The following is an 18846-nucleotide window of genomic DNA, read 5'->3' as shown; positions in this document are numbered from 1 at the left end:
ATGGTACAAAAACCTGTAGTTCTTCTAACCCTTAACGTCAAAGTATCACAATTAAAACATCGTTGATGAAAGCAAACTTTTCCCATTTTTTTTCCAGGAAGCTGTAGAACACAGTCCTTCAGTCTTTTAAGTAATGGTTGCTTCAGAAGCTCTTAAACCCTTGTTTTACCCACAGTGACATATTCTCAGGCACATAGGAAACCTCAGTGTAAACCCAAGTAAAATGCAACACCTGCCTTAATATTTGGACTGCAATTTCAGTGTGCACAGAACTTCATAAAGTCAGGGAAACACATTTTCCCCTTAACTAAATGCAAATGTTTATGTTGGACATTAGCAGGTCCCACACATGCAACCTCAGAGACAAATACTTGAAAATGTTTTTGGCTAGAGACGCACCAAAGACTCAGCGACTATGAAAACTTGACCACAAAGCTCAAGTTCACAGAAATCAGTAATGGACAATATGTCTCATTTCAAGTGTGACAATAGGCAACATTCATAGACAATTGTCTTCTTTTCATTAGGAACAACCCTCCCCTAAACACACGCATACACAGTGACATCTCACAGAGAAAAAAAAAAATCTCACAAAAAAAAAAAAGTCTGCCTCTCTGCAGTGCTTGGAGGGCATATAAGGAGAGGAGCTGCATCCTTTTTCTCCATCCATCAGTCTGGGGCACTCGTAGCAGAGTGAAATGGCTGAGACTGGTAGAAGCAAACTGAACAGGCATCTTTCTCATGTGGAGTGAAAGACGCGTGGAAGACCAGCTAACTGCCTGGCTGCAGCTGCTTCTGCAGGATCCTCTTTCTGTTCAACTACCACAAAGCATTTTTCCCAAAGCAGTGTCTCCTTGAGAGGACTGCTTGCTGGATGCAGTTTGAGTGGGTTTTATTGATGATCCATTTGAAAATTAATGCTTTTTGTACTCTATTGTCTTCGTTATAACTTCTGCAGAGGACAAATAAAGCCTCAGACATTTTTCATGAAAGAACTGTATGCAAACAATAGGCTTGCCAGCTTCTAAATGGGGGAGAATTGCATCCTCTGTAGGATGCAATATTTTACTAAGGGAGGCAGCAATGGTTAAAACTTAGGATAGAAAGGAGAGGTGACTTTTAGGAAAGAATTTGACTTGAGAACCTGGAACTAGGGAACCATTGTAGATGAGACTATTAGAAGGCGGCTTCAAGGCCATAAAACAAACAAACAAACAAACAAACAAAGTTGCAATAGCAGGAAAAATATGGATTGATGAGAAGGAAATACAAGCATTTGATAAGGACTAAAACACGATCCATTTGGCTTGTAAATATATTTTGTTTTCTCTTTATAAAATGGGCAAAACAGGATTCAGAACAGCTTTATGAGAATCAAGAATTGTGAAGGCACACAGCAGTACCATAATTTTATTTAATTAAGGATGTGGATTTAATTACTGAACTCTGAATGTGGAGAAAATCAGAGTCTGGTTCCTGAAGTATCTACACAGTCTAGAATAGGAAAAAAAAAAAAAAGACTGTTCAGATCTCACATCTGGGGCTCTAGATGAAACATCTGCAATCATAAATAAGAACTTCAAGCACTTCATTTTAGCTCAGTTGCATCTCTGGTACAAGATAAAATACGAGTGGATTAACTCCACAAGATGAATTCAGAAATTTAGCTGCTTCTCTACTTCAGGAACTTACATAAAGGGAAGAGCCCTGAATTATGTAAGAGACTTTGAATAACAAAGCCTCCCAGCACTTAGCAAGACCATTTAAGAATAAGCAGCAACCCTTCCCTGTGCATTGGTTGATTTCTTGCTGGTGAAGCCCCTCGTCTTCCTGCTCTTTTAGAATAGATACCAGCCTACTGATTACTGGGCTCAGATGAGTGATATGGACTAATCCTACAGTGTAATATAACTGGAAAATACATAAAAAGAAAACAGGATCCTTGCCTCTACCTCCTTCCAACAGCCATGCTCATAAGAATGCGCTACATTCCTTCATATCTAATCAAATACCTCGACTAAGTAACCCTAATAATCTTCTCAGAAATCACCATAACATTTTTTTTTGAACTCCAGCACATCAGATAAATCCTTTCTTCAAGGTAACTGTAAAACTGGAAGGAATTAATTTAATGCCCTTGTTGGATAGAACAAACACTGAATTTGAATCATAGACACACATAATAATAACAATTCACTTTAGACATACAGGAAAAACTTTCTAGTTTTTTTTTTCTTCTTTTCTTACATGATTTTACTCTTTATAAAAGGTTGTTCATGGATGCTGTGGAAAGCACATCACCAGATATCTTTTCAGAACAGACGAGACAAACTTCTTTTGGAAGCGACATATAGTTGCTCCTGCCTTGGGGCCGGAGTAGATGACTTCTTAAAGTCCCTTCCCATTACTATTTTTCTATGATCCTATGTTTATTGTTCTGGCTCATTAAATTCCACAGTTCTGGAAAAGACTAGAAATGATGCTGCCAAGGTGATTTGGGTATCTTCAAATTAACCCCACAGGCTTTGGCACTGAGAAATGGAAAGACTGCCAACTGCTCTTTGCATTTTCCCTAGCCTGCTTCTGATCCTTCTAATTGGCATCCTGACAAAGTAAGACTGAACTTGTAAACCTCTGTGTTTAAATGAATCAAAGTCCCATAATTTACAGAAAAAAATGTTAGAGCCAGATAATTTAATAAAATTTATACCTATGTGGAAACTGAATGTGGCTTTGATTGTCCCATCCAAATATATCTCAAGTAACTAAAACCTCTGTCCCACCACCTTACAATATTCAACTCACTCAAGATATTTGCATCTTCACAAGTGGTTAGATTCCAGCTTTCTCCATCAGACCTTTTTTCCCCACTTTACAGACTCTGAGGACAAACCTTTTGCTAAGACTGTCATTAATATGTACCAAAAGAAACCCTGAGAGCATACTCAAAGAGGCAGGTGAAAGGTGTTTTACAATATATGGAAACAAATTAATTGAGTGGAAATTAATGTTAATTATACTAACAAGCATAAATGAAAATATCACATTACAACTGGAAACAGACAACAGAGTAGCAGCCTCTTTACTCAGCTTACACTTTAAAAGGCTGCAACACATTTGCTTCTGTATCAGCCTTACCACCTATGCTCAGCTTAAACTGCCCTTACTCATATGTAAGTAAGCTGTAAGACAGTGAGAGCCCCAAATAGCAGGCTAAGTTACTGCACACGCATAATGCCTACCTCAAAAGTTCAAGGTGTCAGTGAGTCAATAGCACATTACACAATTATGCATGTAAGAAGTACTTTAGCAAACAGCATCAGAAGAAATAGCATACTGCAAATGCCATAATATTATTATGCCAATGAATAGCACACACGATCACAGTCTCTCTCTGGAAATATCAGATGTCACTGTACACAATTTATCTGCAGTGACAAGATGGCTTCAAATTAGCACTGTAAGGCATCCAAGTTTTCCTGAAATGATGCTTTGTTCACTTAGGAATTGGAGGGGATGGAGAGGCGTCACCTGCAGTGTGAAGACCTCTTTCCAGCGCTTCCAAAAGGCTTATACTGATGTCTTCTTTGCCCTAACCAAGGTGGGAGAGTAACAGACTCCTGCTGGTTTTATTCTGTAGTGACAAAACTGGCATGGAGAAGGAATTATATGGCAGTCTGCATAGTATTACTTTATACTGCAGATTGTACAGAGTATTACCAACTCCAGATGGCTCAGGCAACATGGGACTTAATCTGAAAATAAATGTTGCAAGAATTTAAATGTAGAACTGATATGCAAGATCCTAATGACCTAAATGCAAGATCCTGGATCTGCCACAATGTACTACCGTGGACCTACTGTACATTTTAAAATAAAATCATAGTAGGACTTAAAATTAAATAAAAAATATAGGCTTAGCATAAGTGGCCTACAATAAAAAAAAAAGCTGGAAATGCTGTTAAAAGCTTAGGGCCACCTTGAAACCTTCCAGAGGACAGTGAAGCCTGTGAGATGAATTGATACAGAGATGCATTATTGCATGTATGCAACGATGTGCATATATATATGCATATATTCTGTAGGTACAACCGAGGATCAGGGTTCAAAAAGCCCTGGAAAAATCTAAACATCTGGGTGTAAACAACCTAGACCTCTTACTCAAAGGGGGAAAATAATCTGGAAATAATGCTTATTCTCTCTTAAATGAAAGATTAAGATGGATTAATCACTGACTTCATCCATTTGCCAATTGTTGACAGCTGTCAATACAGGGATTTGATTTCTTTATCCAAGCATCACAAACACTGCATTAGTATCTTCAGAGAAAGATCGTGACTGTGAGAGCTGCAGTTTCACTGCCCCAACTCAATTACTGCATTCTTGAACTGCAATGTATTCATTTGTGGGCACTGGGGCAGCCAGTGGGAGGGTATTGATTGGAGTATAATGTCATGTGTAGCAGCGAGAGTAAGATGAAAAGTGTTTTCTGCTTAATGGGTTGGTATTAAGTAGGTGGGAATGGCTTCTAATTAGCCAACAATTGCTGTGTTTCTCAGTTTCCCTCCTTTCCCTCCTCCTGTCGGTCACCAGCTGCCAATCTCTCTCTCCTTTTCCCTTTTTGTGTGGAGTTCATTGCTCACTGCAGTGAAAGCCTTTGTTTAAAAAAGAGGGCTCCCAGGGTCTCATCTGCCAGGGTACAGCTTGCTGCCTGCGATGAGTAGCAACTGTCAGTTTATTTTATCTCAACCTTTTCATCATTCTGCTGAAACTGGTCGAGTGAAACCACCTGAGAGACCTGAGGATTCAGTACCTACAAGTCATTAGCCAGGACTGCTCAGTCTCTCCCCACACAGCAAGTCAACTGAACACTGCGTAAAATGTAGTCCACTTTAACCCCGTATTTTCCTATGGACGTATTAGATCTCTCTGTGCATCGCCCTGATTTTAGAGTTCACCATCATTCCTTAAAGATGCTACAACTACGACTAGCAAGCAATGTATTTTCTAGCGCTTCTCAACACAAATACTCAATGGATCACTCTTCAGAAATGCAAAACAGAATACCCTAAAATCCATTTATTAGAATACCTTTAATCTGAACCTCCCTCTTACCCGAACCTAGGTTACGTCCCCCAGCATGAATGCCATACTCAGCAACTCTCCCAATTATTTCAGCCCCTGCTTACCCAGAAGTTTTGATAGAGCATCTCAGATAAAAGGGAGGAATTCTGCTCTTAGTTACACTTGTGCAATCCCCCAAAATCAACAGGATCTTAAGGGCATAACAAAAACAATATTCAGCCCACAATTTTGGGTATATTTGCAGCATTTCCCTCTCTTTGTCACCAAGGTCCTCTCTCTTTGCATGTACATATAAATATATGCACATATATAAAATAAACATGCACATCCATCTTCCAAACAGCTAATATAATTGCAGTACAATCATTAAAAACATAGTAAAGTATTTCAGAAAAAATATGTTGTTTTAAACTAAAACCAAATAAAATTTATACAGATAAAATTTCAAAGTTGTTAGCCTAAACAATCTTGCTCTCGGGATCACAGATAACCTGTTGCGGTTATTACTAGCAGTTTTAACACAGCAACAGAAGGGATGCTGTCCCTCATGTAAACAGTGAGCTCTTTCAAGGTATGAAAGAGATAAGAATGCAAAACCAGTTATCCTCCAATATTTCAGTTGATTTCCTAACGCTCAAAACATTCAATGTTTCATCTGAATTCCATTTGAGCTGCAGCATAGCTGTACGTCCTTGAACAAATACCAAATATATACATAATTTTCTTTATTACTATTCACAAAACTAAGCTAAAGGTACCAGTGCAGGTAAGCTCACTTCTGGGGAATGACACATCTCAAGATGCTGTTCAGCAGACTGACACGCTCTGGAGTCAAAGGGCTAGGCTCCACATCACCCCCAAGTGACGTTTTCCACTAGGAGAACATGATAAGGAAAACAGGAGGCTGCAAATATTGCACCCAGGATAAAAAAATCAGTGGATAGTCCAGAACTACCAACATTGTGCAGCAGGCATCCTTCTCCCCTCCTGGTTTTGACCAATTATAACACTGATTTTCCTTGACAGTAACTATTGGGGCACTATCAAGAGCTCCTATTCCTCAGACTCCTTGGGTGCACAACATGAGCAGAGCAAGGCTACTATATGGCATATTAATCCACCATTTTTCAGGTTCAGTTTTATATCAGCAATGGGTTGAATGCGTATTATTATCACTTAGATGCCCAGATGAGATGTGTAGGCACAATCGGATGCGTCTAAGCAGATCTCACCATGTTCATATGAGTTGTGAAGGCATATTTCATACTGCCTAGTAGTTACAAAAAAGACATGTTGGAGTATCATAGACCTTTCATAGGCATTATATTTAGCTATGAATAAACATAAGGTTTAGATACGAGAGGTGCTGGTCACTTGCAGTTCCCCTTTAAAAAACTGTTGCAGAAGATGAATTCCCCACAGGAGCTGACACCAGCTACATTGTGTTTGACTAACTTCCAAAGCAACTACACTTCAAAAACATTCCAGATTTTTTAGGAAAATGAATTGTACCAGAACATTGTAGCAGCCATGGAAAAATATGAAAAAACAGTGATTCAAAACAATTTTGAATTGGCCTCCCCTAATCAAATACTCCATCTGATACTTATTAATGTCAGTATTACAGAATAATAGCTAGATGGTCAAAATGATGTACTTAATTGACACTACAGAAAATGCTGTATAATTACTTGGCTCTGCAGCAAGACTCGTATGAACCCTTAAATGGGAGTATTCTGTATTACAGATAATATCGAATGCTTAACTGAGTGAGTAGAAACAAGTGGATGAGCCTGGGGGCACGGTCATCTACTTAAGCATGCATTTGAATCTTCAAGCTAATTAATCACCTAGTTGTATACTTAAACCTGGTCAAGCCATTTGCACAGGTGATTAAGATCTCTTTATAGGCTATTTTGATACTTCACAATTTTCTATTAACTAGTTTACCAAGATGCTCAATATGAAGTGCGATTCTTTCCAGGGTATTCTCTTGATTACCATGTAATAAAAACAGCACCAAAACTGTAAGTACTGACACACAACTCTTAAACAAACCTATTGATTGTACAAGCAGCACAAGAGAGATACCTAATAAGGTTCAGATTGAGATGCTAGCTACTGAGTATAGAGGTAGCTGATGTTCCTTAAGCACTAACTGCAAACACACATAAAACTAGGGCTCAGAACGAAGGTATGGAGCCAGAAAGGGAGAATAATTTGCAATATAGAATAGAAGAATGGGAGAGAGAACAAAAGAGAAACAGGGCACAGAACTGACAGGGAAGGAGGAGAGACAAAAGGAAAAGAACTGTTTCAGAAAAATCACAAAATATTCCTGATGATTACAGAAACAAAAAAAAAAGAGGTGGATTTGTAGGCAAAAGAAATATTGTTTCATAAATACATTAATTGTGGAAGTATGACATTTCACTGTATTAAATAGACTGGCTCTCTCTAAAAGTAAATCATTTAAATCCAGACTATCTTCAAGCCACAGTCTTAATGAAAAAAGCAATTTGTCACTTAAATATAAGAGGAACATAAAAGGATATTCCTAGGCAGGGGAAGGCATCTCAGAAAAAAAAAAAAAATGCAGAAAAGAAAGCTGGTTTGTGAGTCCAAGAAGGAAGGTGTTTGATAGGCTGGCTGTGACTCCTGAGATGACCTAAGGGTTCTGTTACAGAAAATATGCACCGAGTACAGTTTCTTTGTCTTGGCTTTGATTTTCTGTGTCCAGAGATTGTTGGGGAGCTTTTGGTAAGGACGGGTTTGCAGCACAGAACTGTTTTCATGTTGGCCTGAGGCCAATGTTTCTCAGTTGGCACATTTGCAGATAGCATCAATAAAAGGTTTTTTTTATGAAGTCTAAATGACAACAACCCTTCTCAATATTAAGCAACAACAACACCACCACCACATAAAAGTCTGCTGTTTGGTACTTTCTGAGGATCAATTTTGCCTTTTGAGAACAAGACAATAAGGCCACCAGAGACATCTCTGTTCATGTATACTGCAAAGGAATGGGGCCTGTGATGGCACATGTGGAGAAGCCCTAGGGCCACATCAAAGTGTGCCAACCTGTTATTCCTCCTTGGCCCTGCAATCAGCTGGGAATTGCCAAAGCACAGCACCTGCCACCTGTTCTGCTTTATGACTCTTCTCTTTGTCAGTGCATTTCTTATGCTCTGGATTGCAGGCAAACCTAAAGCTGCCGGGTAGGTATCTCCAAATCAAGGATTCCTCCAGAAGTGCTCTAATGCGGCTAGGCAAGTGCTGCCATTCCTTTTCTACCATTTAAGTGTCCTATGGGTTCAGAGTAGAACTGAGCTCCTGCCCTGAGGTTTTTCACTCTTTAAATTGTTAAGGAACTCCAATTTTGGTAGGAGTACTGACAGAGCAGTGCATGAAGCTAGTAGTTCAGTGCATAAAGCTACACTAAAGGTTCTGACAATACACCTTAGTTTGAACACCGCTTTCAACATTTTTTTTTCCACAAGAAAGAACAATTCACCTTGTTTAGGGAACCATTTTCTGCTGATCTAGAAAGCTTGTCTGAGAAAACACAGCTGGATGCCAGCAATGTTTAGCACAGGATGCCTCTAAAGCAAATGCATGGTGCAATTTAGATATTTCCATAGAAAGTATCAGATGGCAGAAAAATCCAGATGAGGAACCCAAATTCTGCTCTGGTTAAGATGTTCTTATGAAACTGTAGATGACAAGAACACTCATAATCACATTAGACAGAACAATAGTGAATTTTTTGAAGTTATAACACCATTCAGACATGTAAGAACTGTCAACTCTTAGCACAGACTATGAAGAAAGTTCTCTGAGCACTGAAATGTTCTGTGAAGCCTCTTCTGAAATCCACAATATTGCCCATCCACAGATCTGGCCTAGTCCAACCCTGTGTGGAAATTACTAATTATTTAAGGCAGTATTTAGAAAGAAATCACATGACAGAAATAGTAAAATGCATCCCTACAAAGCACAAAACCACTGAATGTAAGCATCCCCCTGTATATTTTCTCAGACAAACTTCAACCATCAGCAGTAAACAGAACAAACTATTGCACTAAGAAAAACTAACACAGATGTTTAAAATGTGTTTTCAGACCTCTTCAGCTCTTCTCTTCACATCTGGTGCTTTCTGTAGTCCAAGCAATAACCACCCTCACTTTCTAAAACTATTGAAGAGTATCACTAAGCTGACTTAAATAAATGAAGAAATAAATTCATATAAGATACATGCACTACATAAGCTTATTTTCCAAAACATATCTTCCTAAGATGTCCCATATCATCATCACCACCTACATTTAAGCATGCTGTTTAAGGTATTTCAAATAGTTAATACTATCTCTTTTGCAGACAGGTACGTAACAATATACTTAAGTATATTTTTTCCTGTTCAGAATTATCATTCTGTAATTCAAAACATTGAAAGAAACTGCTCTTTAACATCTGTTGTTACTGAAATTTGTTCAGGTAGTTCTTCCTACCATTTTAGCCAGCCACCTATCTTGATAATTACTTAAGGTATTTTGCGTTAATATCAAGGACACAGCAGTAAAAAAAAATGATTGAGATTTTTGAAGATTAAAAAGGGAGATATGCTAAAATTCAGCAACTGATGAGCGTCAGATGTGACTAAGAAGCAGTAGGAGTTTAGAAAATTGTAAGGAGAAAAAAATTGACAGAAGCATTTCTAAGCTTTTTTGTTTTCCCCTATTTTCCCAAATGCATATATTTTGGCACTTCTAACCAGTGTTTTTCCAGAAGTGAGTAAACTATTCTATTTGATAAATTCCACAATGGTGTGCAGAAGCCATCCTCTGAATTCCAGCAGGGGACACTCATGTGTTTACGCTACTTCTGAAAAAAGCTTACTAAGAACTGAGCCTTTATGCCTCTGGCACAGGGACAGCTTTGGAGTCTGTACTTGGTCAAAGGCTTCCTTTCCATGATTTAAAATCATAGTTGTTATTTACCAAAGTGAACAAGTATAACTCTCTTCATTCGCGTTCATTTGTATTTTCTGAGAAAACATCAAAATCTGTCCCTAAAATCCTTTCTATTTTTCATCATTTTTGGTCGTATTAATAATGTACTCTGAACAATTAAATAAACTCTCAATTTCTATAACTGTATTGACAAAAATCATAAGCACGTGGAACTTGAAGCAGAGCCCACTAAGGAACGTAGTTCCAGGCCCATGCAGAGCACATAGAGAGGTTGAGAGGACAGAGGGAGCAGGCCACCAGGAGGCACGGCCACATTCACCATGTTCAAAATGAGGGTCTGAAGCACTCCCATCTTCTGTGTGGCAGTGAATGGGGAAAGAATCACAATTTGGTCTGTTTAAAGTCAGTCTCGCTGCTTTGTCACTGACAGTGTGTATATTTAAATATTTTTACTCAAAAGGCTTGTTACATAACCCACTGATATGCTATCAAGTGGAAACATGTTAAGAGAGCACATTAAAACTGCAGGTTAATTCAGTCACCACACAAGTTTATATATTCACCTTCTGTACAAGCTAACTACAAAACAGAACTTACAAACAAATAAATGGGCCAAATAATATGACAAAAAATATAACAAAAATATATAAAAAATAAAATATAAAAAAATATATAACAAAATATAACAAAAAAATATAACAAAAATGCAAAGCACATGCCCAATTCTGGTAGTCCTACCTCAGTACAGTGATATGCCAGAATCCATGACAGAGCTTCAGATATGGAATATGAAGGGAAAGGAAGCTCTTAACACAAGCCTCTACTTTTCTACTGACATCAAGAACTATTTTAAGGATGTACATCTGTGTAAGGTATGAAGTTTTGTAGTTTTGATCAGTACGCCATATCTCTACTTCTCCCCCAAATGTTGTCATATCAACAAACCTGCTACCACCAATAAACATTTACTGGACAGACAAAATATGATTTATAATAGACACTACTTTAGCAAATCAAAACCAATATTCACTAGGGAACAGGCATTTTGGGTACAGTGCCATAGCATAACAGCTATTAGAATGCATTTGAGGTAACTAGCATCATTTATTAATGGGTGGAAGCCCAGATTTGCAATGTTAGAGGTATTTCTGGAATTAGTGTACTTCACAAAGACGAGACAGTAAAAAAGTAGTTTATCACATTATGAAGCACACCGTTCTACTGTTAGACAATATTATCAAAATGGCACATAAATTATGTGTTCGTGGTAAGTTATAGTAGAGAAATGTTAATGGAATGTGTTTAGTGTAATCTTCGATCTCACACCTCCCTTCTAATTTTACCATTCTTTAGGGATAATCCTTTTATTAATGAATGATAAAATCACACACAAACTTCATCTAAAATTCATCTGGCAAGATCTTTTCTTCACCGTATTAATTTAGCTACATCTTTTGAAGAAAAATAACTATAGAGCATCTTAATGAGCTTTTAAGAATATGAATTGATGAGAATTTGACTTTTTATACAACAAAAAGTACCCACTCATATTATGTAACATACCATTCCTTACCTCTGTAAGAGGGAGATGGAGAAAGAATATCGAGGGACTATATATTTGGGAGTAAGGATAAAAACTCATTGTATTGCATTTTCCAAGCTATAGTTTTAGCTGGTGCATGCATTTTAAATCATATGGAAGGCTGCTCAGGTGTGGAATGATAGAAATAGTCCAGATCATGCTGAAAAATGAAAGTGTTAATGGTACAAGATAATTCTATTGATCACAAGACTGCAACTTATGGTATAGGTAAGACAAACACTTATGCAGCATAAGTACTATTATAAAACAAACAAAAACCAACAAACCAAAACACACACAAAACTCATAGTAAAATGTGTTAAGTTTGCAAAGTTGCAAAATTGTCCAAAGTCAATAAATGTAAATATAAACTGCGGTCAAAAGCACATAACATTTCTCAAGAAAACAACTGAAGACTTTTCAGCATGAGGAAAACAAAATATTTTAACTTGAATTCTGCTCTTAAAAATGTTTAGATGATTTCAGGCACCCCAGGTCTTTTGCTGAGGCAAAGCACTGCCAGATACAATAACCTGGACCAAGAGTTGCCAGACTCACAGAAACACAATTCTTGGGGAGCATTTCATTTAATTAATATCCAAAATTCGATCCAAAATTTTCCTGCCTTCAGATTTTTTAATTATTCTTCTCCCATTTAGAAGACAAATCAGGAGATCATCTATTGAAAGACCTGTGAAATATTTTCTCCACAGAAAATATTTCCTTTTTTAGGCTTTAAGGTGGAATCACGAGAATTTTTGCCTCCTGATATTGTTGATAATTATTTTTGTATACTTTTGACAAAACACAAGAAGATCAATAAAGTCTTATTTGTTCTTGCAGTGGCATCTCACTATGGCATAAATAACTCTCTTGTAAGTGAAGTCAGGTGACTGAGTCAAATACAGCAGATAGAAACACATTCTCCTGTGCATTTATCAACACTGTTTTCTGATAATCCCATCCCTTTTTCCATGACAACTTTAGTCAAAACATCCATTTTATTAATAAATGTTGAGGTAAATTGAGTAATTAATGGTTCTTCCTGCTTGGTTATTGAAATGATTGATTTAGAAAATAAGCCTTGGTTGAAAGACATAAGGTATCTGGCAGTACTTGAATTTAAATGTTATTGTTCCTCCACCAGCCTCAGTATTTCTTTTGCTTAAGACTACAGAAACTACTCTTATTTTTTGTCACAGAAAAATTATCCAGTCAGGACAGAAATGAAAACTTATTACCTTCCTTCTTCATTTCATTAAATTCCCCTGTGGATTAAGAACTACCATTGTATCTTGTCTTTAGCTGTTTTATCCTCAAAAAGACTGAGAAAAATCTAGCAGATTATCAATGTTGAGCTATTTGAAAGAGCTAGAAATACCATTCTATTATCACAGCAGGAATTTCCAAAGTGATGAGTTCATCACAGGATGCACAGACATTCTGCTGGAAGATAGGATAAAGGCTGTACCTGAAACTCAGAGCTGGTAGATCTTAATATTGAACTGGTGCCAGGTCATGTTTTGCCAGACAAAGATATTAAAAATGTAGTGCCAGTACTAACTAGACATTTGGCACACAAAACATGAAGAATGTTACAGATTGTGCTGACAGTGTGACACTATGTTTTCCTGGATGTAATCTGGGTATCATGAGAGTAAGCTTGGAGCACTAATGAGAAAAATGATATTGAACTGGAAGAGCTGCTAAATATGCAGTAGCCACAGGGTTCCTGGAGTTTACTGGAACTAAAATGAAAATTGTAATACCATAAGTTACAGAGGGTAAACTAGGCAGAAATGCTAAAGAAAGAGACTCTCAGCAGGCAAAACTTGTTTCTGCTACCATGCTTGCCAGGACATAAGGGGTTTTTCTAATCATACTCCTTTTATCCCTGATGTCCTGTTAAAGAGGAGCAAGAAACTTGATATTAAAGGAGCACAGGATATAAATGAATATCACAACTGACTAGAGAAAGCAATGTGTAAAAGGTTGAATGGAAAACCTTATTAGGCGCAAGAAGTAATGTACATGCTAAAGATACAAAGATCATCCTAACTATATCTTCAGGGCTCCTGTTCTTTTGCTGTTACCATTGTCGATTTTTGTTGGACTCATATTTACTGCACCTACAGCTTATGAACCTCATATGGAACACGTAAAATTGCTTGACATTGGATTCTTTGGCCATCTCTGATAGTATCTTCACTACATTCTGCACTAATGGTCTAGAAACTTACTATGCCTTGCAGGAGACATGAGCCCAGTTAACTCTGCCAGCCAGCAAAGTCTGTTAGTTAGTGAGAATGCTGGATATCCACTTATTCAGGAGAAAAAAAATCATAAATATATATATATATAGTCATTCAAAAAGAAACGCATTAAGAAAGAACTGCCCTGTTACCATCATGGGAACTCTAAGCAGTTTTTAACTCTTCAGCATGCCAAGAAGAAAGAAAAATTTTACCAATGCCAAGAGGTCTACTCCACACAAAATTTTCCTCCCTTCTGTAGTTAAAACTAGGAAATTGGAGAAATCAGAAGAGTTACTTCCCCCTTCCCCAGTGTTATTCACATATAAGGATGCCAAAAATAAAACAGGATGCTCTTCTGAATTCATTGCCATGTCCACTATGTTAAGCAGAAATTACCTTTTACTTCAAAAAGAAAGAGAAATTGTTTCTGGATGGACTTGAAGAGCTGACTGCAAATTAAGATTTTTTTCTAAGTTTAAAATTATGATATTTGACTGAACTAACGTATCACTGTTTGCCCAGAATTGTGATGTTTTAGAAAACAGTACTGAAAAGAAGTTATCAACCCCAGAAACTATCTGTTTCTCCCTGATATATTGTATTTAAACCTATTTAATTCTGTCTTTAAAATAAGCACACAAAGGAGTAAATCTAACCTCCATTAAGTACAAGGGTAGTCCAATAAGGTTAAACCCAGGAAATAATTTAATAAAACTCTACAAGAAAAATGACTTAACCATTGAGAACAATACAGCACTAATGTGTTTCACAACCAATGTCTTACCGACTGCGAGAGGGTCAGTGCACATGTCACTTCTGTTCTCCTTCCATGCCAGCAGGTACTTGAGACTGACAGGATCTTCTGCTTCTATATAGCTGTTAAACGCCACCATCAGTTTATGAGTCTTCGCAATGCCACAGTAAGTCTTTGTTTCCTCCTCTAAGGGCAAATTATTTAAAATGCTTGCTGCCTCAAAAGCTTTAGTGAAATATTCAAAAGCTTTATTGTAGTTCCCCTAGTAAAGAAGAGGGAAGAAAAAAAAGGAAAGGAATTAAAAGAATTGTAAAAACTACTTGCAGTCGCTTCTATTTACCTTGATGTTAAAACCTGCTCCCCTCACACCTGAGATGTTGCAGCTGAGAGGCCAGCCCACAGAACGACTCATGGCATGGTATTAACCAAATCACTCTTGGTATTAAGCAAAACACCCTTGGTGTTTCCTAACCTCTAAAATGCAGAAAGCAATGTTCATATCTTTCTCAGGAACTAAATAGTTTTTAGTTGTCTGTGTAGTATTTTGATCATGCAAATCACTGTATCAATGCTAAGTATTAACACTGATTTCAGTCAGGCCTTTTAGCAATTGTCACCATTGTTTCATTAACAACCCTGTGGGAGGAAAGGTCTTAATTTACTACTGTGATACTAAATTTTAGAAAAGAAATCTTAAAAATGAAAAAAATAAAAACAAAAAGAGGATAATGAAATGAAGCACTGAGAACAGAAATCAAAACTTACAGATTTATGAGAAGAAAGGATAATATGCTAAAAGATAGGGATATTCCTGATCAAACAAAAAGAGAAACAATAGAAGAAATTTGTCAACTGTTCCTAAATAGAAAAACCAAAGAGTTTATCTCTTCATCTGCAGCCTACAGAAATCCAGCATTCATGTGTCCAGTAATAAGGAGTATAAACTGCAGCAGATAATACATTGAAAGAGTTAAATATAAGAACTACTTTTTTTTATTTTTTTTTAATGTGAGGTACGGAAAAAAAAACTGAAATTCCCAATCAGGGAAGAATAAAGAAAACTAGAGAAAATCATGATAGGCTGAATGATACCACTGAAAAGCTAAAGTATATCTTGGTATTACCTTTTGCATATTTTTTCTTTGCCGTGAAACTATGAGTTACCATAAGAGATGAAGGAGTCAAAAAAAGAGTTGCAAGCTTCTAATTTAGAAAGCAGCATAGCACCAGACCTACATAGTGCATATGTAAGATATTTGGAGAAATCTAAGGACAAAGTGAATGAATTGCTAGGAAATAAATTACACCTCTCATTTAAACTAGGTAGTATAATCCAGGGTTGAAAGGTACTGCATTTTGAGTTGGTATTACATAAGGCAGCATGCAGTAACTTTCTGCTCTAGTATTAGTATTGTCTAAGGTTTAAGTATTATAGGTAAGGAATCAGATGACAATTTTGGCAATATACTCTAACAAGCTAAAAATAAAGGCTTTTGCAATGCTTTGAGGAATTTCAAAGGAACCTAATAACACTACCTGTGTGATTATGTGATAGCAAATGAAATTAATTCTTTAGAAAAAGATAGGTAACTTGTGCTGCCTGAGCTATTAATACCTTTTACTGGATTCTAACTAACTCAGGCTCAAGAAGAAGGCCTTGAAATAACATGGGCAGCTCTGCAGTGGCCGCCCCTAAATGCAAAAGAGATCTAAAATTTAGTAAGGTCAAACAAAATATTAGCACTCATCAAAAACACAGTGGAGAAAACTAGAATAGATATAAACTCTTTATATAAATAAACAGTATATTAATAAAACTGGACAAAGTAAATACAGGCCAAACAACAAATATAAATGAGGAATAGACGTAAAATTGCTACCAGCTGTAACAGAGGAATAGGAATGAATTGAATGTGATTGAAAAGTGGGAAAATTAAAAATAATTCCAGATAGCTCTCTCCCCTTAATAGATTACTTGTGGTGAAAATCTTGATCACAAACTTACAAAGAGGAAAGTTTAAGGCTCTTGTGGCCAAAAAAAAAACAACAGTCAACAAACAAGACAAGGGGAAAAAAACATCTTGGGAGCATGTCATTATGTAACTGTTCATCCTTTACCTTATTCCAAAGGAATCAGTTCTGGCTATTGTCAGAGCTAGAAAAACTTCTGCGGCTATTCAGACTAATTATAGCTGGCCCTCTCCATGGAAGATGCCTCCTAGCTCTCCAGTTTGTGAGGAATTCTGCTGCCCCAATGGCGCAAACCCCTGACTGAAAAGTGTTTTTGGAGCTGTCTTATCCTTTAACTCTCAGCTTGATTTAGAAAGATTGAAATTCCCTTCTGCACAGAGTACAGAGGACAGGAACACAGACTCCACTTTGATACCTGTTGCTCTTGATACCACTATTGAGGATCAAAATTTGTATGACTGTTAAAGGGTGTCTGAAATTAAAAAAAAAATAAGGAAAAGGATAAGAGAAATTCAGATTCTGTTTTAATACAGCAGGAGAGCAAAATCAGGCACATGAGGACTCAGCAATGAATAAAGAACAATAAGCAGTAGGACGATAAACAGAAAGGAGAAACATCTACCTACTGTACTCATGAAAACTATAATAGGTTCAGTGATACAATTAGTGAAAGGAATGCAGCAAATCTGACTAGGAAAGTCGAGAAAAGTGAAATGTGAAATGACAGAGTGTCATACTAACTCCATCAGAGTTTATGCATATTAAGTAAGGAACCTGCTTAAACTGGGAGAAATCAGAGCTACTAATGCGTAATATAAAAACAGGCATTTAAAAAAATGAAACACACTGGTAAACAATCATGACTAAAAAGCAGGAACTTAGTGTACAACATTAAGGAAAGACAATGATGGTGATGGAATGGTGAGATGACAGAACTATAAAGAAATAGCAACAGCATGGACAGAGCAAGGTGAATTTGGTCAAAGCCACTTTGGGGAGGATAGTAAGTTATATCCCTGGTTTACTAAAGGTCCCTAAGGATAGATCTGGATATAAATAGAGATATCTGTAATTTCATGAGAAGGACAGCATGACTACAAATTGTATCACCAGGCGAAGTAACAGGGTGGAATAAAAATACCCTAATAATAGCTTAACTTAGATAATACTGGCTATGACAGCTGACACCAACCAGGCAGTGATCCACGAGCAGAAATGTTAATTAAGACTCCGTATCAGTAAACATTGCTGACCTTGCAGAAAAAAAAAATAGTATAGAAAACTGAGAACTGTAAAACTTAAAGAGAAATCTTTTTGTCTATTTAAATTGTATATTTTACATAGGTTCCTAAGTCTAAGTCACTATATATTTTTTCCCTTCTACTCCCCTAACCCAGTTCAAGGCAGCAAATTCTGAACTGAGAAACACAATTTAGGGAACAACCCCAAAGAGGTTAATTATTAAAATATCACTTCTCGTATAACTGATTATTAGCAATGGTGTCAACAAGCAGTGAAATATAAAAGTAGTTAAACAGAATTTAGTTAATTGTTTTTCAAATTTGGGGTAGAATATTTAAGTACAGTGTCACACCACCCTCTATTTCAAAGAAAGTTCCAGGTCCAATTTAAAGTTACTTTAGCAAGTTCTCAGAATTTCAAACTTAGCTTTCAATGGAAAATTCTGCATCTATGCTAAGAACTTAAGCAAACAGAAGGCTCCCAGCCTAATTTGGAGAATACAGAGTAAGACTTTTTTCTACTGCTTGTGCAATGGGTCAGTATCTTCAGTAGCGAGAGTTCTGCGTGAGAACAATCCTGAAAATAAAAAGACATTTGGGGGTAGTGTAGCCTGTCTGACATATTACACATAGAAAAGAAAACCTGTTGAAAATTGGGCAAAAGTTAGTACTTAAAAGCTAGAAAATGTGAGATTTACAGTTGCTGCCTGTGTGCCTTCATACATACACACTGAAAACAGCATTTTGCCAGTAACATGAAAGGTCCAGTTCTGAAATGTCCAGCATGATTTAGAAAGGGTATTTTTCTTTTTTTTTTCTTCATAGTGAAAGTGTTTCCTAATTTCAACATTGTCCAGCCTGCAGAGCAACTTCTATTTATTACTAATTTTATCTAAATAATTTCATGTAGCACTTCAGCTCTAAAATAGGTGGTAATGGGTTCAACATCAATCTTTCACTTCTGCACCTGTATTTTTAACCCTTTTGA

General features: G+C 36.8%; 1 protein-coding gene across 3 annotated transcripts in view; it reads right to left on the bottom strand.

Moving 5' to 3' along the window:
* Positions 1 to 18846, bottom strand: part of TTC29 (tetratricopeptide repeat domain 29) — a 204567-nt gene that overhangs the window by 32292 nt on the left and 153429 nt on the right. For all 3 annotated transcript variants that reach the window (XM_050710240.1, XM_035547159.2, XM_035547170.2), the window contains one exon: positions 14677 to 14908. In XM_050710240.1, coding sequence (XP_050566197.1) covers positions 14677 to 14908 — 232 coding nt within the window. The remainder of the gene's footprint in view (positions 1 to 14676; positions 14909 to 18846) is intronic.

This window comes from Cygnus atratus, chromosome 4, assembly GCF_013377495.2.
Source record: "Cygnus atratus isolate AKBS03 ecotype Queensland, Australia chromosome 4, CAtr_DNAZoo_HiC_assembly, whole genome shotgun sequence".
In the NCBI taxonomy this organism is placed as follows: domain Eukaryota; kingdom Metazoa; phylum Chordata; class Aves; order Anseriformes; family Anatidae; genus Cygnus; species Cygnus atratus.
Note: the sequence above shows the minus strand (reverse complement) of the source record. Positions and strands in the feature narration are given on the sequence as shown.